At 36.4% G+C, this 25437-nt stretch overlaps 1 protein-coding gene across 2 annotated transcripts in view; it reads right to left on the bottom strand.

Annotated features, from left to right (window-relative positions):
* Nucleotides 1–25437, bottom strand: part of GLCCI1 (glucocorticoid induced 1) — a 119891-nt gene that overhangs the window by 79784 nt on the left and 14670 nt on the right. For both annotated transcript variants that reach the window (XM_082846294.1, XM_082846293.1), the window contains exon 2: nucleotides 5921–6072. In XM_082846294.1, the coding sequence (XP_082702420.1) occupies nucleotides 5921–6072 (152 nt within the window). The remainder of the gene's footprint in view (nucleotides 1–5920; nucleotides 6073–25437) is intronic.

Here is a 25437-nt window from a genome sequence, read left to right on the forward strand (position 1 = left end):
TTTGAGTTAATTTTTGTGTATGGTGTAAGACAGTGGCTCAGTTTCATTCTTTTGCATGTGGTTGTCCAGTTTTCCCAACACCATTTACTGAAGAGACTATCCTTTTCCCATTCTATATTCTTGACTTCTTTGTCATAAATTAATTGACCATATATACGTGGGTTTATTTCTTGGCTGTCTATTCTGTTCCATTGATCTATGTGTCTGCTTTTACGCCTATATGGTTTTGATTACTACAGCTTTGTAACATAATTTCAGATCAGGGAGTAAGATGCCTCCAGCTTTGTTCTTTCTCAAGATTGCTTTGGCTCTGGGTCTTCTGTGGTTCCACACAAATTTCAGAATTGTGTGAGTTCTGTGAAAATGCCATTGGAATTTTGATAGGGATTGCACTGAATCTGTAGATTGCTTTGAATAGTATGGACATTTTAACAATATTAATACTTCCAATCCATGACATGAAATATCTTTCCACTTATTTGTTTCTTTAATTTATTTCACCAATGTCTTATAGTTTTCAGCATACAGGTCTTTTACCTTCTTGGTTAAATTTATTCCTAGATATTTTATTATTTTTGATGCAACTGTAAATGAACTGTTTTCTTAATTTCTCTAATAGTTTGATATTAGTGTATAGAAATGCAACAGATTTCTGTATCTTGATTTTGTATCCTGCAAATTTACCAAATTCATTTATTAATTCTAACAGTTTTCTGGTGGAGTCTTTAGGGTTTTCTGTATACAGTATATTATCATTTGCAAATAGTGACAGTTTTAATTCTTCCTTTCCAATTTGGATGCCTTTATTTTTCTTCCCTAATTGCTCTGGGTGAGACTTCTAATACTATGTCAAATAAAAGTGGCGAGACTCGGCATCCCTGTCTTGTTACTGATCTTAGAGGAAAAGCTTTCAATTTTTCATCGAGTATGATGTTAGCTGTGGTCTTATCATATATGGCCTATAATTATGTTGAGGTATGTTCTCTTTATACACACTTTGTTGAGAGATGTTGAATTTTGTCACATGCTTTTTCTGCATCTGTTGAGATGATTGTATAATTTTTATCCTTCATTTTGTTAATGTAGTGTACCATAATGACTGATTTGCAGATGTTGGACCATCCTTGCATCCCTGGAATAAATCCCACTTGATCATGGTGTATGATCCTTTTAATGTATTGTTGAATTTGATTTGCTAATATTATACTGAGGATTTTTACATTGATGTTCATCAGGGATACTGGCCTGTAATTTTCTCTCTTGTGGTGTTACTTGTCTAGTTTTGGTGCACCAGCTCTTTAAAGCTTCTTCCCAAAGCAAGTCTCATGGCCACACTTAACTTCAAGTGGGCAGAGAAGTATAATCTTATCATATGTCAAGGAGAGAGGATGAGAATATTTGTTAACAGCTCTAATCATTACTATACCTGCAAAGTCAGAGGAAACACCTCTGATTATTACTCTATATTACTTTTATTGTTTGACCACTTTACAAAGAGTATATGTTACTTTATCATTTAAAAACACATTCACATGTAGATTTCATATCTGTCCATAGATGAAGATTTATACTTTGGACTGTGGGGTGAAAACTGAGGAAATGCTACTGTCTGATTATAGTGACCTTAACTACAAGTTCAATTTTAAGTGTCGGTAATAAACTTGTTTAAAAAGGTTGTATCAGCAGGGTTAATGTAATAAAGTAACATCAAATTCTACAAATGGTTTTTAGTTTTCTATTAAGCTACCCAGATTAGTCTAATAAACTGGCAATTATCCATCTCCCCATTGGCCTCAAAAATGTGAAGCTGTCTCTTTTAGTCCTCAGAATAAATATGTGTATGTGCAACCTGGGTATTATTAACTGCAATTTGTAAAAAAGGAAACTGAAGTGTGAGACACATTGCAGTTAATTCAATGGGCCATGATTTTCCCCCCACCATTTTATTTTAAAATTTCAAACAGATAGAAGAGTTGAAAAAACTTCTCAGTGCATACTCGGAAAGCCAACATTTGGAATCTATATTTAACATTTTGCTACACTGGCTTCATCACATATATATTCATCTATCTATCATCTATTGATCTTATTTTTTATTCATTTCAAAGTAAGTTGCAGACAGCAGTATCCTTCACCTCTAAACATCTTAGATTTCAATATTTATATTCTATATTTTAGAAGTTATATATTAGAATGCACAAGTGTATACTTGTGTAAGTTCTAATAAATACATCCACCCATGTAACCAAAATCTCTATCAAGATATACAATTCCATTGTCCCAGGAAGTTCCCTCACATTGGGCTTTGATTTGAACACAAGATCTGTCTCTAAAGTCCATAGTCTTTCCCACAACACTATGCTACTTCTTTTAAAAAGGCCCAATGTATAAATACATTAAACAATAAGAATTTTATTTCTAACCCTCAATAATAAAGGTAGCTGAAATATGGAAATATGAAAGGTATAAAATACTAGAGATTCCCTCCACTAAAGCCAGACAGCCTAGGTATTTAATATCTGTAGCACAATGACTGTATCACTTTCTGTTTACTAATTTCCACTGAATAAATAAAAATATCTACTTCCTTCCCCAAGAGTTAAAGAATTAATCAAGGAGTTATGGCAATTAAAGAATTAATCAAGGAGGACATGACAATAACAACCATTACATATGTTCATATCTTATACCTTCAATTAAACTAATAATGCTTCGGGGCAAGACCATTTCTTAGGCTTGTAAGGCAAGCATTAGGTCAAGTGCTATACACTTTAGTGATTACTATGAGAGGCAGTGAGGAACTGGAGAAAACACAAAACCTTTGGAATCAGCCAAATCTGGATTCAGATCTCTTCATATTTATTTAGCTATATAACCATGTACAAGTTAAACTTCTCTAAGCCTCAGTATATCATATGTAAAATGAGGCCTATATTTGGCCTTCCTATCAATGTCAGGTTTCTCAAATAGACGATCTACAAGCAGACCCAGGCAAGAGAAGCCCCTACCCTGGACTTCAGGCTTTTGGGGGAATTTTATGTAACAGTTTGTTAATTTAACTTAGTATGTATATGGTATGTAGGTCTACATTTATATTTGCTCCAGATCCTGCAGATGTTACAAATGGGCCTGTCTGTATCTACTACTAATAACCTAACATGTGTATTGCCATATTCACTTTCAAATATTACCCTATTTAGTCATACAACATTATCATGAGTTAGGTTTCATTAATCCCATTGTGCAGATAAAGAAACAGATGTGGTTAAGAAACCTACCCAGCACCCTTATCTTCTATCACCATATCACTCTCTTCTTAACTCCCAAATATCTGAGCTTCCTTCTCTAACATATTATCAATATTTCACTCTCCAAGACAATATGCCCCTAATCCCTAAATCTAGTCCCTATTTTCCATGACCCCTCGGTAGCACCTGATACTGTTAATAATTTTTCCTTTCTTAAAACAACTTTTCCTTTGGTTTCTAAGGCTCGACTATTTCTTCTCTTAGCTTTTGCTCTTTTTCTGTCTCCTCTTGTTAGAGTTTTGGTGAAGAATGAATAAGATAATATTTTTGGAGAGTGTCAGCATAAAGCATATATTCAATAAAAGGTAGGGTTTCTTTTTAACCTAAAAAGAATAGCTACCATTTTTAAGAATGGTGTCAATTACTCTACTAGGTGATACACACACATGCACACACACTATTCCATTTATCCTAAAAGCACCATAAAATTGAAGTTCAGATTGGCTGACAAATTAACCTGTATTAGAAACCTGGCTCCAACAATTCCTAGGTTTATGATACTAAGTCACTTAACTTCCCTGAGCTTCTGCTTCTCCATCGTGTAATTTTATAATGTTCTTGTGAGAATTAAATGAAACACAGGATATAAAAACACAAAGTACATGGTACAACAGTCAGTAAATGTTAAACTCCTTTCTCTTCTTGTTGCTACCAGGTGAATACATTAATTTTTTATCCTTCCCTTGTGTGCATTTCTAAAAACTAAGTCCTTGATCTCTTGACCTTCTTTCTTCATACTCTGTACCTACACTCTGTCACACTTGTGAGTCCAACTCCTCCAGAAAGATAGTTTTGAATTATCTGTGACCATTTCTAAGTGTGCAGGCCCACATCTCTAAGTTTTGCTAGTTCTTTCTACTTGAGAATCCCACTGCCTACCATATCAAACTGCTCCTTTCCCTCACAAAGAATGGAAAGCAAAAGACTGGGAGTGGGTGACATAAAATATTAAACAGATAAAATTGATAGGATTCACGATAAAGAAGCTAATTTTATGGTTTCAAGCTTGCCTGAGAAAATTACAAAACTGGAGAAGATTCTCATAGATCATGTCCAAAATTTTCTCCCCTTTTCCTCATTCTTCAGACATGAAACTCTAATCCTTCTATTTCCCTAACCCACAAAGCCAAAAATGTTCCCATTCCATTGAATTCCCTTACATTTAAATGCTCCATTCATCTAACACCTAATAATACTCTATCTTCTATTACCAATTTTCTTACATTTACATCTTATCTTCCTAACTATGCTGTAAGTTCTTTAAGGCCAATAACCATCTCTTATACTTTTAGTATTGTTCATAATGCTAATCGACTACTGCTATAAAGATATGGTCAAGAATTCAGAAATTATAAATTAAGATGCTTTCAGATCTTTTTCTGACATGGAAGGAAAACTTTTCAAGTCAAAAGCTCTGATCCACAAATAGAGAAGGTGTGACAAACAGGAAATTTTCTATTTCTCTCTCAAGAATTTCAGTTTTGGCTTTAAACAGAAAAAAAATCCTTTAACATATATTTCCTTAGCCATGTGTTAATACTTTATAAATTATTTCCAGGAACTGTGCAAGCTTTTCTTCAAAAATTACTTATACCAGCATACCTTGGAGATACTGCAGGTTCGGTTCCAAACCACCACAATAAAGCAAATATCGCAATAAAGAGTCACACAAATTTTTGGTTTCCCAGTGCATATAAAATTTATGTTTATACTATTACTGTATTCTATTATAGTGTTCAATGGCATTACATCCTAAAAAAACAATATACATACCTTAATTAAAAATACTTTATTGCTAAAAATGCTAATCATCATCTGAGCCTTCAGCAAGTCATAATCTTTTTACAATAGTAACAACAAAGATCACTGATGACGGATCACCATAACAAATATAATAATAATAAAAAAGTCTGAAATATTTAAAGAATTGCCAGAATGTGACAGAGAGACATAAAGTGAGCAAATGCTGTTGGAAGAAAGACGCCGATAGACTTGCTCCATGCAAGATTGCCAAAACCTTCAGTTTGTAAAAAAACACAATATCTGAGAAGCATAGTAAAGCAAAAGCACAGTAAAACAAGTTATGCCTGTATTTTCTAATACAGTTACTAGTCATTAATTTCTGTAGGAAAATAATTCCTAAAACTATAAGGCTCAAAAACCACACAATGTAGACTGATGTGCTATTTATTAAATATTAAATAATTTTAAAACTTTCAAAACTGAGATGATAAAAATACTTAGTCTAAAGTTTATTAAAAGAAATGGCTTTCGGGCTTCCCTGGTGGCGCAGTGGTTGAGAGTCCGCCTGCCGATGCAGGGGACACGGATTCGTGCCCTGCTCCAGGAGGATCCCACATGCCACAGAGCGGCTGGGCCCGCGAGCCACGGCTACTGATCCTGCGCGTCCGGAGCCTGTGCTCCGCAGCGGGAGAGGCCACAGCAATGAGAGGCCCGCGTACCGCAAAAAAAAAAAAAAAAAAAAAGAAATGGCTTTCTTCTTTGGTTGAATATATTTAATAACTGGGAAAATTTGATTAAATTAATTTTCTTTACTGTGATCAAAATAGAACTGCAGGATAATAAAACTGATTTTGATTTGCTTATTTTACCTGAGTAGCTTTATCTTTCATGCATGAAGGGTAATGAACATGAGGATCTCGTGGCCACTGTCCTGTGAGATAAGGTCCTGTTATCGTATCCAAAGAAGAGGTTCGCCTTATTGTACCAGAGGTTCGAACTTGATGAGATTTTGGCCTGTCCACTATAAAAAAGTGAAAAAAGATTAGTCACTAATTAATAAAGTAAAACTTAAAATTATTTAACCTTCATAGTTTGTAAAATATCACTCTGTCAATTTTCCCTACAATATATATTTACCCTAATAGCCCTACTGCGTGATGTGATGAAATTTATAGACCCTCTCCCAAAGGAAAATACATTCACATATTAAATTTTGCATACACTTCCAGGGCTGTCACACCCTACAAAGCCCATCCATTTTAGAGACCTATTCTAAAACCTGTATATCATCTCCACTGCCATTACTTTAATTAAGACTTCATCATGTCTCAACTGCCAGTTTCCTAAATGCTATCTCTGCATCCACCCTAACTAAATCTTACAGTACCACCTCCCTCCACTGCTTAAAAAAATTTCCATGGTTATTCACTGTCTTTAACTTAAAGCCCATTATTTTTCACAATTCAGCTCCCATATACATCAATACTTGATGTCTTGCTACTCCTCCATAAACCTATGTTAACTACTAAATGCCATACAAACTAACTGCAATTTCCCAAATGTAAAACACTCACTTCTCTGCCTCTATACTTTCTATTATCTCCTGCACCTAAAATGTTCTCCTTCCCTGTTCACTTGACAAAAACTTATCTTGAAGATCAGCTCAGGTGTCACACTACCTCTGTGAAACCTTTCCCAATGCCCTTCTTTTCTCCATCTCTGTCCTTTTTAAAGATATACGCACTCTCTGCTTGCATGGAGCCCTAAATTTGTCTTTCTTCCCCAACTAGAGCATAAGTTTGGTCCCTACAGATTGAAAAGAAGTTGATGCTCAATACTTATGAATGAATTTATTCACAGCTACACAAAAATAACATGTATAAAGAATCTTACATTTTAATTCAGCTTCCTCATTTATGGATGAAGAATTTGAAGCCCAGAGGGATAAAATTAAATCGTCCAATGAAATAGAACTGCTAACAGGTGATAGAGGTAAAAAGGAACCAAGATCTCCAGATATTCTACACAGTTCAATCAATCTACTATAATAATCTACTTCTCCTCTCCATATAGGTACCATCGGTACCTCTGCTGAGAATTAAAATGATCATACTGAACACTATAGTTTCTTTACAAAGAAACTATAAAGGATTTTTCATATATGCATCTCAAATAAGTTACTACTAATGTGCATTGAATAATAAAATCCAGTGGATTACAAGCACCAAGGCTCAGTCTTACTCAGAGTTATATCTCACATCAAACAAAATGTCTTGCACATTACAGAGGGCCAAGAAACATTTGTTATTGAATACTGTCCTTTAACTATCCTTCTGAAACCAAAATACAAAATTGGGTTTTTTAAATCGGAAAACAAAAGAAAATGCAGCATACTGTGAACTATCATATTATTTACATACAGTCGTCCTCATTTCTATGGGGGACTGGTTCTAGGACCCTCACGGATACCAGAATCTGAGGAAGCTCAAGTCCCTTACATTTGGCCATCCACCTCTCCAGGTTCCACATCCTTGGACACAGAGGGCTGGAAGGCCAATTTTATCTTACAACTGCAGTTCTGATTTCTTCTTTGACCCAAGAGTGTTAAGAGAATATCTGAAAATTACAAAATTTCCTCCCTATCTATTTTTTTTTTTTTGCGGTACGCGGGCCTCTCACTGTTGTGGCCTCTCCCGTTGTGGAGCACAGGCTCCGGACGCGCAGGCTCAGCAGCCATGGCTCACGGGCCCAGCCACTCCGCGGCATGTGGGATCTTCCCAGACCGGGGCACGAACCCGTGTCCCCTGCATCGGCAGGCGGACTCTCAACCACTGCGCCACCAGGGAAGCCCTCCTCCCTATCTTTATTACTTAGCTCTAATTTTATTTTGCCATAGGCAGAGAGTCAGGACAGTCTATTTCTACTCTTTGGAATCACCTGAAATTTTATTTGTGACCAAAAATCATGGTCAATTTTTATAAATATTTCAGGAGTCATGGAGAACATATATTTTCTGTTTTCAGAATACAGTTATTTTTCTTGTACATCAGCTGAAATAAAAATATAGAATATAGTAATAATAAAATTATTAGCTTTATCTGTCACAGACTTAGAGAACTACTCTAAAATTTCTAAACTACTCTTGAGATATAACAATTCTCTTTATCTCTTGCAATTTTTATCATTTAAATTTAGTTCTGGGGAATTCCCTGGCAGTCCAGTGGTTAGGACTCTGCACTTCCACTACAGGGGGCATGGGTTCAATCCCTGGTCATCGGGGAACTAAGATCCCGCAAGCTGCGCCGTGTGGCCAAAAACAAGAAACAAACAAAAAAAGTTTATAGAAATTTAGTTCTGTATAATTTGGTTACATATTGATTCATGACATCATCATTATGGCTTATATGCTTCACCATTGTAGTCTGTTCCATTTATTACTTTTAAGCTCTGTCAAATTGAACATTATCATCCCTTTATGCTTTCTTTCTATTATAATGTGTCTGGTTTGCCTATTCTTTTATTTTCAATTTCTTTCAATCATGCTGTTTCGGTGTGACTCTTGTATACTGTATGCAATTAGGCTTTTTGAAAAAACTTTAGAGTATGTCTTCTCCTTATAGAAGGTATGTTCATCCCACTTATATTTGTTATAACAAACTTGATTAAACCTGTCACATAACGTTTTTCTTCCTCTTATAATTCTTCCTTGCTACTTGTTTTCTATGTTTTACTGTTTACTTCTTTTTCTCCTTACTTTTTCCCCTACCATAGGTAATTTAGAAGATATGCAGATTGTTTTTAGTTCTATCACTAGGAATTACTTCTATTAATTCTTTTAAATATTTTTTCTGGCTATAAAAGCAATATGCACAAATTTTAGCAACTTTACGAAACACGGAAAATTAACATGTCTCTCTCATAATCTGATTTATAATAATTTGTTTAAAACTTCTTAAAGTTACTTTACATTCCCTCCACCAAGAAAAAAAAGACAAAAACAGTTTATCCCTTGAAAAAGAACATTTATAGCAATAAAAAAGGCCTAAAGGACAGCCACAACCAGAAAATGAAAAGCCACTATATGCGAAAAACTTGTGCCTGAACTTTAAACTGCTCCAACTATTATGAAAGTTGTATGTAGTCTACTTATAGTTATTAAAACCCCTGTTAACTTGGTGAACAATAGAGATCATTTTTATGTTTTATAATAAGTATATAAAGAATCTATAAACAAATCCCTTGATACATATAATATTCTAGTCTATACTTTTTTATTATATTGTTAATCACTGGACCTTTGTCTATCACTTTCAAAGGATCCTATTTCTTCCCTTAGTGTCCATTCTCTCTGATTAGCTACTGTCAGAACTGTGGTCTTCAAGTTATTTTGACTGAGTATTCCTAATAGTAAATATCTAAGTATGCAGCAATATGTGCAGTTATTTATTTATAAATGAGGTATATATTATATTACTAATATGTTATATATAGTGTAAACCTAAGTAGAAATTTACATATGATATAAAAAATAAAAATATGTATGAAAAAAATGGAAGTTACATTTTCTTCCTGTATCTCATAAATGGGTGGCCTTAATTCAGTGTGAAGACCACTGGGATAAGGGACTTTAAATTGGGTGCTCCCAAGTCCCAAGGACCAGTGGCGGCCATCAACTCGGACTCTGAAAACCTAGGCTCCAACATTTGGTGTAGAAACACTCACCTTGTGCTGAGTATCAGAGGGGGGCATTCTCACCAATGAGAGAGCCAAGAAACAGATTTGGTAACCTTTTTCTGGGACAGCGTGGACCGGCACTTCTGGTGTCATTAAATTCATGAGTTTTCTTGTATTGTCCCTTAACCAAAAAGAGCTTTTGTACTTTTAAATGTTGTATAAATGTGTTATATAGGTTTTTGAACTGGAAACTTCCTGAAATTTATATCTCCATGCGGTTACCATAAACATAATGTAATAAAAGGGAAAAATATGAATTGGGTGCTAAATTCAATCTACAGATTGGCCAGTTAGCTCTGTGATTTAACGCTATTGCTTAATTGTGTTAAGAATGTGTAAACAAGCATCACACATTACCAATACCAAAAAACAAAAACGGTCTGCCTTAAATAGAATAAGGTAGGACAACATGGTATCGATATCCTGTTATAAAATTTGCTCTATCAGTCATGATGTTTTAAAAAATTATAGTATATGAAATAAATATACTTGAAAGGTTATATTTCAAACATATGCTTTAAAAGATTCTCACCATTGCTCATACAAGGAAAATTTCAAAGATATGTGGTTATTAGTAATTTCCACGTCAATTATTTGAAGGGTAAAAATTCAAAATAAGTTTAAAAATTGGCAAGGATAGTACTCTCCCAAGATATGATTAGCCATAATAACCCCACTTAACCAAATATCAGTAGGGCCTTATTTACCAACAGATTCATCATAAGCAGTGCGATTCTATTTTAACAAGATGAGTTATTGCTATTATCCAAACTATCATGGCAATGAATTAGATTTTAACTGCCTCAACATCTAAGCCTTGATTCTCCCAAATTTTTATATATTTAATTTGCGGTATTATCACCTACCAATTCAGGTTTTACAATTTAGTGCAACAATAAAAATCAACACTGGTTTTTCATTATAGTAGTCCCCTCTTATCCTCAGTTTCACTTTCCACAGTCAACCATGGTCTGAAAATATTAAATGGAAAATTCCAGAAATAATTCATAAGTTTAAGATTGGGGGGCAGAGTCAAGATGGCAGACTAGGAGGACATGGAATTCACGTCTCTGCACAACTAGGGCACCTACCAGGCACTGGTGAGGGACCACAGACACCTAAGGGGACGGGAGAAACCCCCAGCAACTGGGTAGGACGTGGGGCATGGGGAGAGTGAGAGGGGGAGAAGAAGTGGAGGTGGGATGGGACTGGCGCCCCTGAGGGGTAGCTGGGGGAGGGGAAGGGATCCCACCCCCAAAGGGGGAAATTGGGGGACCATTGGGAGGGCAGAGGATCAAAAGGGAGCGTGGCCAGGTCTCCCTTGCCCACTTGGGCCCCTGGTAGCCTGCTGAGATCCCGGTCCTGATCCTCTGCCCACGAAGGCCCCCTCCAGCTGCATGGGTCCTGAGGGAGTGGGAGGGAGGGAAGGGGGAGCAAAAGTAAAGGCCAGACCTATGGGACTGGAACCGCTGAGGGGTGGCTGGGGGAGGGGAGGAGTTCCTACACCCAGCGGGACACACCCATGGTTAGGGGTCCAGCAGGGACTGGGGAGACCCCGGGGGAGATGGGGAGTGGGGTCTGGAGGAATGGAAGGGAACACGGCCAGTGCTTTCCCTGTCCACTTAGGCACCAGAGAGCCTGTTGGGCTCCCGGGCCTAATTCTCTGCCCTCAGAGCCTCCCTCCTGCTGTGCAGAGCCCAAACCCCATCCCTACACCCCCACCCAGGGCCCTACCTCTACACTCAGAGAACCCCTCCAATGAGCTGGACCTAAACCACACCCACACACCCTCACCCACGGCCTTGCCTCCAAACTCCAGAACTCCACACTCTGAAGGCCCTCCTTTGGAGGTGCTGCTTCTCCCCCTTCTGTAGGTCCTAAGTAGAGGCCCTGACCGATGCTTGAACATCGCCTGCCCAGGCCCCACCCCCAAGGCCTTTTCTGGCTGCATGGGTCCTGAGCCTAGGCCCTACCCCATGCTCAAACAAGTCGCCCCCCCACCAGCCTAGGTCCCGCCCCACCGTAACCCCTGCCCCTGCCTAAGTTCCACCCCTGCCTAAACTCTGCCCCACATAGCCAAGGCTTTTGTTTTTCCTTTTTTCCTCGTTTAGATTGGGGTTCTGTTTTACCTTGTTGATTAATTGTTCTTCATTCATTTATATGTTTATTTTTTCTAATAAATCTTTTATTTTTCTAATTTTACTTTATTCTTTATACTTTGTTATTGTTCTTCTCCTTTTGGCTTGTTCCCCCACCCCCCTTTTTTCCTTTTTCTTTTTTCTGTTACAGTTTTATTTTACCTTGTTGAAGTTGTTTCAATTATATTATTTTTCCTAATATATTTTTTATCTTTCTAATTTTATTTTGTTTTTTATTCTTTGTTATTGTATTGCTCCTTTTCTTCTTTTTTTTTTTTTTGGCCACGCCACAGCCTTACGGGATCTGGTTCCCAGGCCACAGGTTGGGCCCGAGCTCCGGTGGTGGCAGCTCTGAGTCCAAACCGGTGGACTAACAGAGAACCTCAGACCCCAGGGAATATTAATCAGAGTGAGGCCTCCCAGAGGTCCTCATCTCAGCACCAAGACCCAGCTTTCTCCAACTGCCTGCAAACTCCAGTGCTGGATGCCTCAGGCCAAACAATCAGTAAGACAGGAATACAGCCCCACCCATCAAAAAAAAAAAAAATGAAATGACTAAAAAATATGTTACAAATGAAGAAGCAAGGTAAAAACCTACAAGACCAAATAAATGAAGATGAAATAGGCAACCTACCTGAAAAAGAATTCAGAGTAATGATAGTAAAGATGATCCAAAATGTTGGAAACAAAATGGAGAAAATAAAAGAAACATTTAACAAGGATCTAGAAGAACTAAAGAGCAAACAAACAGTGATGAACAATACAATGACTGAAATTAAAAATACTCTAGAAGAAATCAATAGCAGAACAACTAAGGCAGAAGAATGGATAAGTGAGCTGGAAGATAAAATGGTGGCAATAACTGCCAGGGAGCAGAAAAAGAAAAAAGAATGAGGACAGTCTCAGAGACCCCTGGGACAATATTAAACACACCAATATTTGAATTATAGGGGTCCCAGGAGAAGAAGAGAAAAAGAAAGGGTTTGAGAAAATATTTGAAGAGATTATAGTCGAAAACTTCCCTAACATGGGAAAGGAAATAGCCACCCAAGTCCAGGAAGCGCAGAGAGTCCCATACAGGATAAACCCAAAGAGAAACATGCCGAGACACATATTAATCAAACTATCAAAAATTAAATACAAAGAAAAGATATTAAAAGCAGCAAGGGAAACTGTAATTAAAAATCTTCCAACAAACAAAAATCGAGGACCAGATGGCTTCACAGGTGAATTCTATCAAACATTTAGAGAAGAGTTAACACCTCTCCTCCTCAAACTCTTCCAAAAAACTGTAGAGGAAGGAACACTCCCAAACTCATTCTATGAGGCCACCATCACCCTGATACCAAAACCAGAAAAAGATATCACAAAAAAAGAATATGATAGACCAATACCACTGATGAACATAGACACAAAAATCCTCAACAAAATACTAGCAAACACAATCCAACAACACATTAAAAGGATCATACACTATGATAAAGTGGGATTTATCCCAGGGATGCAAGGATTCTTCAATATATGCAAATCAATGTGATACACTGTATTAACAAATTGAAGAATAAAAAGCATATGATCATCTCAATAGATGCGGAAGAATCTTTTGACAAAATTCAACACCCATTTATGATAAAAACTCTCCAGAAAGTGGGCATAAAGGGAACCTACCTTAACATAATAAAGGCCATATATGACAAACCCACAGCAAACATCATTCTCAGTGGTGAAAAACTGAAAGCATTTTCTCTAACATTAGGAACAAGACAAGGATGTCCACTGTCGCCACTCTTACTCAACATAGTTTTGGAAGTCCTAGCCACGGCAATCAGAGAAGAAAAAGAAATAAAAGGAATACAAATTGGAAAGAAGAAGTAAAACTGTCACTGTTTGCAGATGACATGATACTATACGTAGAAAACCCTAAAGATGCCACCAGGAAACTACTAGAACTAATCAATGAATTTGGTAAGGCTGCAAAATACAAAATCAATGCACAGAAATCTCTTGCATTCCTATATACTAACAATGAAAAATCAGAAAGAGAAATTAAGGAAACAATCCCACTGACCAGTTCAACAAAAAGAATCAAATACCTAGGAATAAACCTACGTAAGGAGGCAAAATACCTATACTCAGAAAACTATAAAACATTGATGAAAGAAATCAAAGATAACATAAACAGATGGAGAGATATACCATTCTACTGGATTGGAAGAATCAATATTGTGAAAATGAGTGTACTGCCCAAAGCAATACACAGGTTCAGTGCAATCCCTATCAAATTACCAGTGGCATTTTTCACAGAACTAGATCAAGAAATTTTACAATTTGTATGGAAATGCAAAAGACCCCGAATAGCCAAAGCAATTTTGAGAAAGAAAAATGAAGCTGGAGGAATCAGGCTTCCTGACTTCAGACTATACTACAAAGCTACAATAATCAAGACAGTACGGTAGTGGCACAAAAACAGTAATATAGATCAGTGGAACAAGATAAAAAGCCCAGAGATAAACCCATGCACATATGGTCACCTTATCTTTGACAAAGGAGGCAAGAATATAAAATGGAAAAAAGACAGCCTCTTCAATAAGTGGTGCTGGGAAAACTGGACAGCTACATGTAGATGAAATTAGAACACAACCTAACACCATACACAAAAGTAAACTCAAAATGGATTAAAGACCTAAATGTAAAGCCAGACAGTATAAAACTCTTAGCGGGAAACATAGGCAGAACACTCTGTGATATAAATCATAGGAAGATCCTTTTTGACCCACCTCCTAGAGTAAGGGAAACAAAAACAAAAATAAACAAGTGGGACCTAATGAAACTTAAAAGCTTTTGCACAGCAAAGGAAACCATAAGCAAGACCAAAAGACAACACTCAGAATGGGAGAAAATATTTGCAAATGAAGCAACTGACAAAGAATTAATCTCCAAAACATACAAGCAGCTCATGCAGCTCGGTATCATAAAAACAAACAAGCCAGTCCAGAAATGGGCAGAAGACCTAAACAGACATTTCTCCGAAGAAGACATACAGATGGCCAACAAATGCATAAAAAGATGCTCAACATCACTAATCATTAGAGAAATGCAAATCAAAACCACAGTGAGGTATCACCTCACACCAGTCAGAATGGCCATCAAAAAGCTACAAACAATAAATGCTGGAGAGGGTATGGAGAAAGGGAACCCTCCTGCACTGTTGGTGGGAATGTAAATTGATACAGCCACTATGGAGAACAGTATGGAGGTTCCTTAAAAAACTAAAAATAGAACTACCATATGACCCAGCAATCCCACTACTGGGCATATGCCCTGAGAAAACCATAATTCGAAAAGAGTCATGTACCACAGTGTTCACTGCAGCACTATTTACAATAGCCAGGACATGGAAGCAACCTAAATGTCCATCAACAGATGATTGGATAAAGAAGATACGGCACATATATATAACAGAATATTACTCAGCCATAAAAAGGAACAAAATTGAGTTATTTGTAGTGAGGTGGACGGACCTAGAATCTGTCATACAGAGTGAAGTCAGTCAGAAAGATAAAAGCAAATACCACATGCTAACGTATATGTATGGAATTTATAAAAGCGGTACTGATGAACCTAGTGGCAGGGCAGGAATAAAGACTCAGACATAGAGAACAGACTTGAGGGCATGCGGGGGAAGGTGAAGCTGAGATGAAGTGAGAGAGTAGCACTGACGTATATACACTATCAAATGTAAAATGGATAGCTAGTGGGAAGCTGCTACATAGCATAGGGAGATCAGCTCAGTGCTTTGTGACCACCTAGAGGGATAGGATAGGGAGGGTGGCTCATGAGGGAGGGGATATGGGGATATATGTATACATATAGCTGATTCAGTTTGTGGTACAGCATAAACTAACACAACACTGTAAAGCATTTATACTGCAATAAAGATGTTAAAAAGTAATAAGTTTAGGGCTTCCCTGGTGGCGCAGTGGTTGAGAGTCCGCCTGCCGATGCAGGGGACACGGGTTCGTGCCCCGGTCCAGGAAGATCCCACATGCCGCGGAGCGGCTGGGCCCGTGAGCCATGGCCGCTGAGCCTGCGCGTCCGGAGCCTGCGCTCCGCAACGGGAGAGGCCACTGAGAGGCCTGCGTACCGCCAAAAATAATAATAATAATAATAATAATAATAATAATAATGATGATGATGTTTAAAATTGTGCACCATTCTGAGTAGTGTGATGAGAACCATCCTGCTCCATCCAGCCCGGGACGTGAATCATCCCTTTGTCCAGCATATCGCACCTGTTAAGTCACCTAACTAGCTGTCTCAGTTATTAAATTGACTGTCTTGGTACCATAGTGTTTGTGTGTAAATAACAACTATTTTACTTAATAATGGCCCAAAGCACCAGACTAGTGATGCTGGCAATCTGGATATGCCAAAGCGAAGCTGTAAAGCGTTCCCTTGAAGTGAAAATGTCAAAGTTCTCAACTTAATAAAGGAAGAAAAAAATTAAATGCTCTGGTTGCTAAGATCTATGGTAAGAACAAATCTTTTATCTGTGAAATTGTGAAGAAGGAAAAAGAAATTTGGCTTGCTTTGCTGTTGCACCTCAAAACTGCAAAAGTTAGGGCCACAGTGTGTGATAGGTACTTAGTTAAAATGGAAAAAGCATTATATTTGTATAAGATACTTTCAAAGAGACCATGTTCACATAACTTTTATTACAGCATATACTTATAACTTTTATTATTAATTGTTGTTAATCTCTTAATGTGCCTAATTTATAAAATAAACTTTATCATAAGTATGTATGTATAAGAAAAACATAGGATATACAGGGTATAATACTATATGCAGGTTTAGGCATTCAACTGGAGGTCTTGAAAGATACCCCTGTGGATAAGGGCAGTCTACACTATATATTCAACACAATAAATTGTTTCTTATTTCATGATTATAGTTGTGATTAGAATATATATTTAGTTTTTAACTGATCACAGTATTTCTCTACTAATTATTACAAAATTACCTCAGTTCAAGTAGATAAAATAAGAGGATACCTTATCAATTAGAAACATACATTAGTATCCTCAAACAGTCTTTGAATTTACAAGAGCTTAAAAAACAATAAAATTTAATAAAAAACATTAGCAATAAAATTGCTAAAATCCATATTCTAAAGTATGAAAGAAAATCAATTAAATAAATACTTACCATCATTACTTAAGCTAAACAGGCATCAGGAAAATAGTAATTTCATATGTAGTGAAACCAGGTAATCACTACCACTAAATAAAACCACTGCGCCACCAGGGAAGCCCTCAACATATTTTTTAAACCAGACCAAACTGATTCAGATGCATCATCAGCCTTGGGAACCACTGAGGTCCTAAAGCAATGTTTCTCAAAGTGTTAGACATTTGTTAAATATGCTCAATACTGGGCCCAATTTCTCATCAACAATGTGAGACTCTCTGCTAGTGGGACCAAACAATGTGAATTTTAAATATGTATCTCAAGTGAATTTAATGGTACTAAAATCTTAAGAACCTATGTCTAAACGATTGGGACTAGATCCTTTAGAGTTGCACGTGCTCAAAAATAAAATAATTTTGTTGATTATAATCTACTCCATTTAGAGGCACTGAAAGTTTCAATATAAATGCAAGAAAATATCCTGCTGCAAAAAAGTCAATTCTTCGAAATCTGCACTTAGCAGCTAACCTTCTAGAATCTAGTAAATTTAAACTTCTAGTCATCTCCTTCAAAAAGGTCACTTTCTAAACTGAGTGCCAGCCATGACAATAAGAACCTTCAAACCTAAATACAAAGCACTCTAGACAGAATGCTTAGGAATGCTTTCTTAGAAAGATGAGATAACAGACAAAAAGTTCAATACAGCTTCTTTGGAAAGATTCCCTCCCACCCAAACAGGGCATTTTGCACACAAAAGTTAACTACAATAAAATTTGCTTCCTAAAAAAATACAAGAAATTCTGAAAAACTACATTAAGTAGGTTCCTTTTTATAAAATCAAAGTGTCAAAGAAAAATAAAATATATAAGCAAAGTAAAATTTAGATTTTAATAATTAATTTGATTAAAGAATTTAAGCCTGAGTCTCCAAATATTACAGTATTTTATAGCCTGTTTATTTAAAACCTTTATCTTTTAAGAGAAAATAAGTGTTTCATGATGTCTGAATTTGCTCCTTCATATTATAATTTCAATCCTTATCACTGAAATCAAAATAACAAATTCATGGAGCAGAGACTGAATATAAGACATTAAGTTGCTTTTCTTCAACTTCAAAAAACCCTGAAATGATATAGTTCCTAATTTAGTGATCAAAAATAGCCAAAAGTAAGTACGGGTAGAGAATATCTTGCTATTGGTTCACTGAGTTAAGCATGAACTTAACTAAAGGTCTGTTTTGTTTTGTTTTTTATAAATCTATTTTTTATTTTTATTTTGGCTGCGTTGGGTCTTTGTTGCTGTTTGCGGGCTTTCTCTGGTTGCGGTGAGCAGGGGCTACTCTTCATTGCAGTGCACAGGCTTCTCACTGCAGTGTCTTCTCTTGTTGAGGAGCACAGGCTCCAGGCACGCAGGCTTCAGTAGTTGTGGTACGTGGGCTCAGTAGTTGTGGCTCGCGGGCTCTAAAGTGCAGGCTCAGTAGTTGTGGCGCACGGGCTTAGTTGCTCCGCAGCATGTGGGATCTTCCCAGGCCAGGGCTCGAACCCGTGTCCCCTGCATTGGCAGGCGGACTCTCAACCACTGTGCCACCAGGGAAGCTCCTAAAGGTCTGTTTTCTTAATAGAAATTTGCTTCAGTATTTCTGTATTGAGAGCTACTTCCTTGAAAGTTATAGTTTTAAATTTATTATCACTGTTGAAGAGTCTCTCCTTGACCAAACTTTAGCCAGGCTCCTCTGAACTCTTTCCAATTAGGCCCTAAATTTTGGGCTTCTGTGTTCATCTCTGTATTGTCCAATTTTAGCAAGAATCCTACTATGTCAGTTTAACCAGAATCCCCCACCCTCAATATTGATCACGCTGGGTATCTGATTAGGTTTCTCATCTCCACCATCCCCCATGTAATATCTGACCACCTGGTCTGCCTTCATTAACAATCCTGTTTAGGTCTGTTTAGCCAGAATCCCCCTTATTTTGATGTTTCTTTCCTCTCAGTAATTTTTTATCTACTTACCCCACCCTTCTACTTGGCTATACATCCCCAGTTTCCCTAGTTGTATTCCAAGTTTGAGCCCAATCTTTCTCCCCAACTACAAAATCACATTGCAGTGGTCCCTACAACTATCGTGATAGTCTCCCTGAATAAAGTCTGCTTTACTAATCTTTATTAAGTGTCATGAACAATTTTTTCTTAAACATCACTACCAACATTATGAGTAATTTTCTCCTTGCCTCACGGTTACAGAGAGAAATTTTCAAAATAAATCCTTCCCCCCACCACCAAGAAAAAAACAAATTTAAAGAACTGTGTAACTAAGAATAAAAAAAGTAGAAAGGAGGAGACTGGTATACCTCTCTAGCCAATCTAATGCACATTAATACTGATCATCTAATCGAATTATTGTTAGATTCAGTTTTCCAAAATCAGCACAGTCTAGGCACCTCACTAACGGCCTTTACGGGCCTTCCTTGCTTAAAATATAAGAAGATAAAAAGTTAGCCAAATACATGGGCCACATAAAATAAAATCATCAAAATCAAATGAACTTCAGATGAGACAGGAAGGACACCAGATCTGAATATGCTATCTGAAATAAAACTAAAGGGCAAAAACTAAAGCCCTCTCAGTGTGAGTAGATTCTGAAACACTAATCAAGACCTGGAATCCTGCCATAGAAGCAATCTAGAAAACATGCCGAAATGACCATATGGCTGCCCTGCAGAAATCTGGAAAGGAACCAGTCAAGAAGCTGACAAGAGAAACAAACATGCTTCTCACCAAATGAGGCCTGACACAGCCTGTAACCTGAGGTCTGTCAAGAAAAACAAACAAAAAAATGTAGTCAAGCAGCCATTTAGGAATGATTCTTCTCTAGGTTATAGCTCACTCAAATTTGTGTCAAATGATACATAAATTGAGATATGACATTTGGAGGAAGGCCTTCAGCCTGTTTTCAAAGAAAACCCAAGAGAGTATCTTCTTGTATCAAGATTGTAAAAGAAAACTTCACCAAGATGGCCATGAAGGCTGGTGACAAGCACTGGAAGAATACACAACAAATTAAGATGGAGTTCTGACATCTGGAATATATCTATAAAGAAATTACGTATATGGCAGCTGAGACACTAAAGATTTTTAAGTTCAATTTTTTCTGGTGGAAAATGGTATTTCTTTAAGGAACCCTGGCAAAGTCATAATTAGTAGAAGAACATTCTATAAACTTTATGAACTTCCAATGAATTCGATTAATAGAGCTTCCAAACATCTAAAATCTTATATAACTAATGGTCTCAAATGTTAAAGAAATAATCACAAAGTATTAGCAACTATAAAACAATGAAAATAAGATGACCAAAAATGGATATTAATATAGTAAGTGAAAGGAAAGCAAATATTCCTTAACCAGAAGACAAAATGTTTAACAAAATTTTGTTTCAAAGTACTTAACTTCCAGTTAAAGCAATGGTAGAACTTAGAAAATTTTTAACCAAATGAGACAGATCCACTATTATATCCCAATTAAAAAAAAAAAACTAACAAAAAAGACTATAATAAAGGCTATAGAATGGGCTATATCTTTACCACAGTATGACAACCAATATTACTGATCAAACTCCTTGATTTTTAAAGTAGGGAAAACTGTGATCCAACAGTTCAAAACAAGCTAAAAATCTTCTTTAAATGACAGAAGCAATGAAAAACCTCAGAATTAGAAAAACTAAAAATGATGTGTTTGAGAGCAAGGAAGATATGAAAAGAGAGGTGATCAAACTCAGGAAAGATTTAGAAATAAAAGAAAAACTTATTTCAGGAATGAAGACTAAGTTAACAAGAAGCACAGTGGGTTAACGCCTTTCCAAAAGTAGAAAATGGAACATAAGACAAATTTTAGAATTAAAAGAAGAGATAAAAAGATTTTAAGAGACAATAATTAATATGTAACTTAAGCAAGACTGTCCAACATATGTTTAGTAGGAGTCCCTGAAGAAGACCAAAGCAACAAAGCAAAAAATGATAAAAACTATAATAAAACTCTCCAGGAATAAAAGGTAACTTCAAACTACATATTGAAAGACTATACATGTATCTGAGAAAATGATACAGCTGATACAGCCCAAATCAAACACATTTTAATGAAGCTAAAGTGACCTTCAAGTATAAAAACCCATAGATTAAAACTTCTTATAGTCTTGTATATTCTTGCTACATAATACATGAGAACTCAAGGAATATTGTTCCCATAAGTCTGTCCCGAAGAATCTACCAGAGAATAGCTTCAAACAACCAACAGCTTGGAAAGGAATTAACATAAGCGCTCCTGGAATGTGTGAGCCATTCAGGTAGTAACTTTCAAAGGAGAAGAGAGTAGCACAATGCTCAATATCTCTAAGGTAAGTCTTCCATCATTACATGAAAGAAATGACCAGAGAAGGATTGTAAATTCATATAGTTATTCTCTCAGCACATCTGTAAGACTAAGAATTTCCAGAATATCTGATAACCAAATGTAGTTATTAAATTTCTTATAGAACCAGATATATATACATATATTTTTAAACATTTTAATATCCCTCCAATATTTTATTGTGTTGACTCTGAGAAAAATTAATGTGAGTCTTAGAGACGTAACCTAGTAGAGAAATTAGCTCCTGCCCAACCTAGTGAAGAAACTAATTGAAATGGAGCATCCATAGTCACTCCATTAATAGAATGTTTGCCCATCCCCTTCCTCTAGAGCTGGCAATTACAGAGTAAGGTTTGAAAGTCAATCCTACAGAAGCCTGCAGCAAGAACCAGGAATGGTCAAGGAACGGGAATTCCTCTTATGGGGAAAGGTGGAGTTTACCATGGGATAAGGTAGAATAATGGGCTGAGGGGCTTGAAGAGAGAGTCATTTGGAAAAAAACAAGATGGAAAGCAGCCTTGAAGAGGACCTTCACCTTGCAAGGAGCTAAATCTATAAGGATCTGCTTTTTGAAGGAACAAAAGTAAGCAGCCTCTGTCCACATCATCCCAGTATCTATGGAACAGGTCAATAAAGAACAAAAAGTCCTAAAATAATTTTCAAGACCAAGAAAGAACTGATTGACTATTAATGTTATGGAATCAGGGTCTTACCACTATTACAGAAGGACAAAACCAAATTTTACCATGTAATACAAGATCTTTATGATGAAGTCTGTATGATGACTATAGTTCCTCTGATCCTGAAAAAGAATCTGAAAATTATCAGTTTTCTCATCTCTTATTTGAATAAAGAATACTGACTTAATATGGCAGAGAAAGCACAACAGTCTCCTAGACAAGTAAATATCTCTTCTTAAATCTATACTGAAAATTTGTAGAATTCTAAATCCAAATACATTTTAACAACATACAATTAATAATGAAAATAAGATGCAAGCATTTAAGTCTAAGTTATAAACATTTTGTTTAGGTAATAAAACCTACAGATTAGCTCATAATAGCATAATAATAAGGTAAACAGTTAACTCCATGGTTAAGTAGAAAAGATTAAGGAGAAAGGCTTAGGAAAAGAGCAACTGCTTAACCTCAATAAGATATGACTGCTAGTCAAGCTAATTTACTGATGGTAGGCAAATGATAAACAGTACTCTGAACTGAAAATACATCTGGATACCACAGATTTGCTTCATGCAAAAGAATCTAGTTAATTAAACCTAGCTAACTAGCTGCATTTTCCCCCACATCGTGTCCCCAAATCCAGCAATGGTGAATATGTTGTTGACTGGGAAAAATATAACTACGCTTCTGTAGAATAAACCCAAAATCAATAGGCTCAACAGAATGAAGGCTTCAGAAATAAGAAAACACAGATGTTTATTCTAGCATTTACTTTCATAAATATTGACATCAAAGAATCAAATATGTAGCTGTGAAGCAGTAATTTATCTAAAATTGGATGCTTCATTAAAGCTGGATATGGCCCAAAGCTGCAGGAAACATCCTGAAGGAAAAGGTCTTATACAAATGATACCTTTGTAGAGGCCATGGAGTAAAACAGAACATGGTAAAAACCAGTTCCGTGTTCGCATACACAGGACACCTTCCACCTCAACAATTCTACAAACATTGTGCATAAAAGGTTGCCAGGAAACACTGCCAAGGACTGGGAGCAACTTCAGAAAAAATAAAATAAAACTACTAGTGGCATGACTAAGTGTAGGGGAAAAGTGTCATAAAATATTTTAGAAGAGCATCATATTTTATTCCTCCAGAACAGGCTTAGAACTGGCCATTATAATCTTAGTCAAAAATGGTCTATTGATATTACTGATTGAATTGTACTTCAATCAAAATGGCATTGCCCAGGAGCTACAAATGGACTGAAGTCACAAAGTTCCAGAGTTTGTTATTAGCATCTAAGTTAATTTTTTCCCTTAAATGATGAAAGAACATTGTTCAATCCAAGAACCCAAGAAATGAGTGAACAAATATCAGACTACACTTTTGGATATAGCTTGAATCATTAACAATACCTACAATAGCTAGGGCATTTGTAATAAAAACCTGAACAACACTTCCAGATGTACTGAAAAGACTCTTCTCAACATGGGAAGAAAACAAAACCACACTACAGAAAAGAGGTGGGTCAACTGCATTTTTGTCTGCCTTTTTTCTCCATTCTTTCCTTCTTCACCTCTGACCAGAATTTTTTAAATCCTTTCTATGTAGTGTTTGAGACAGGACAAGTACGAACAATGTATATTCAAACATTATGAATAATACAGTTAACTTCTTTTTCACGGATATGTCAAATCACTCATTTATCTGTCTCTTGCCCCCCCATATTTTAACTATTTTACTTTCATTTAAGAATGAAATAAGAAAGTGAAACCTAATATGATTCACTAATCTATTTAGTTTATACTTAAATGATAAATGTAAGACTTATCTACCAGAGGGTGGGCTCCTTCCTAAAAGTAAAGCTCTTGTCTTTTTCTGTTTGTTTCTCTAACAGCTAGCACAACTACTCAAGTTTTGTTGAACCTGTGGATATCAGTTATCCATCCTTTCCTTACTTTTAATGAAATTAATACTCAAAAACTAGAAATCACCTGGCATATATTATGGAACTCATTAGCAAAGGAGCCTTTCTGGAAGAGCCTCAAATAGAATGGCTCCACATTTCTTTTTAATATTCTGTATGTGAGGCTCATCTAAAATCATTGTGAATGAAGTGCAAGAGAGTGACAAAAATAACTTGAATTCAGATCTCTATCATCCCATTTTCCACATTTACATAAAAGGCTATGATTTCCATGCTTAGGTATTTCACAAACAGGTCATTAATATAGGTTCATATAATAAATAACTCTTCATATAGTGCATATCCAAGAAAAATAACATATTTATTTAACAAGACCACTTAATAAGATCACTAAACTTCGTGTCCTGCCAGGCACTCTGGGAGACCATGGATTTATTTCCACATGGCTATCAATTCTTAAAATGTCTCCGAATTGTTTTGAAAATAGTCTCTTAAATTATTAATCAAAGAGTAGTTATAGCATCTTCAGTTAATGAAAGTAAATAGCAAATTATATAAAACTAAATATATTCCACCAAGATCACACAATCGAACTTGATGAAGTATCTCTTGCATATTGACAGAAGCACTGATAACAATGAACCACACTTGCCTATGTGATGGATCACATGAGGTAAGAGTGAGACTCCCAAGGTGAATTTTCAAAGTGGCTCCAGTAGTAGCAGCTGGCAGACCACCTTTCTTTAAACTGTGAGGTGCAGTAAAGTTGCTAATGCTAACAGCTACAATTTTTTAAAATTCGTGGCTTATCACAATAAAAACCCAATGTGTATCTTCCTGGCTGACAGATGGCCTTCTATATGATCATTCAGGGATTCAGACTTCCTTCATCTTATGGCTCTACCATTCCCCCAGGGCCTTGGTTGGAGTCCTCTGCTAGATTCTCTGCTTCCAGCTGGCAGATGAGGGAAGAGAATGAATGACGAGGATCAAACTAGTGCTTTTTTATTGAACACAGATGAAAATGTATATCACCAAGCCTTATCTAATTGCAAGGAGGGGTAGGAAAAAGAGTCTTGATGTGGGCCAAGAGGGAGACAAAACAGGGTTTGGTGAATAATTAGAAGTCTCTACTATAGAAGGGCTTAACTCCCTTTGTCTGAATTACCTCGGAGATAGTTTGAGCCAAATTTTAGAGTAAGTCTTGCTAAATTATTACAATTGTCACCATAAATAGAGTGATCTAACTTAATCTAATTTACAGTAATCAGTAGATTACCTTACACTGACACGGGATCTTTGCCTGACAAGGAACA

This window comes from Leucopleurus acutus (assembly GCF_964270905.1).
Source record: "Leucopleurus acutus genome assembly, chromosome: 9".
Classification (NCBI taxonomy): Eukaryota; Metazoa; Chordata; class Mammalia; order Artiodactyla; family Delphinidae; genus Leucopleurus; species Leucopleurus acutus.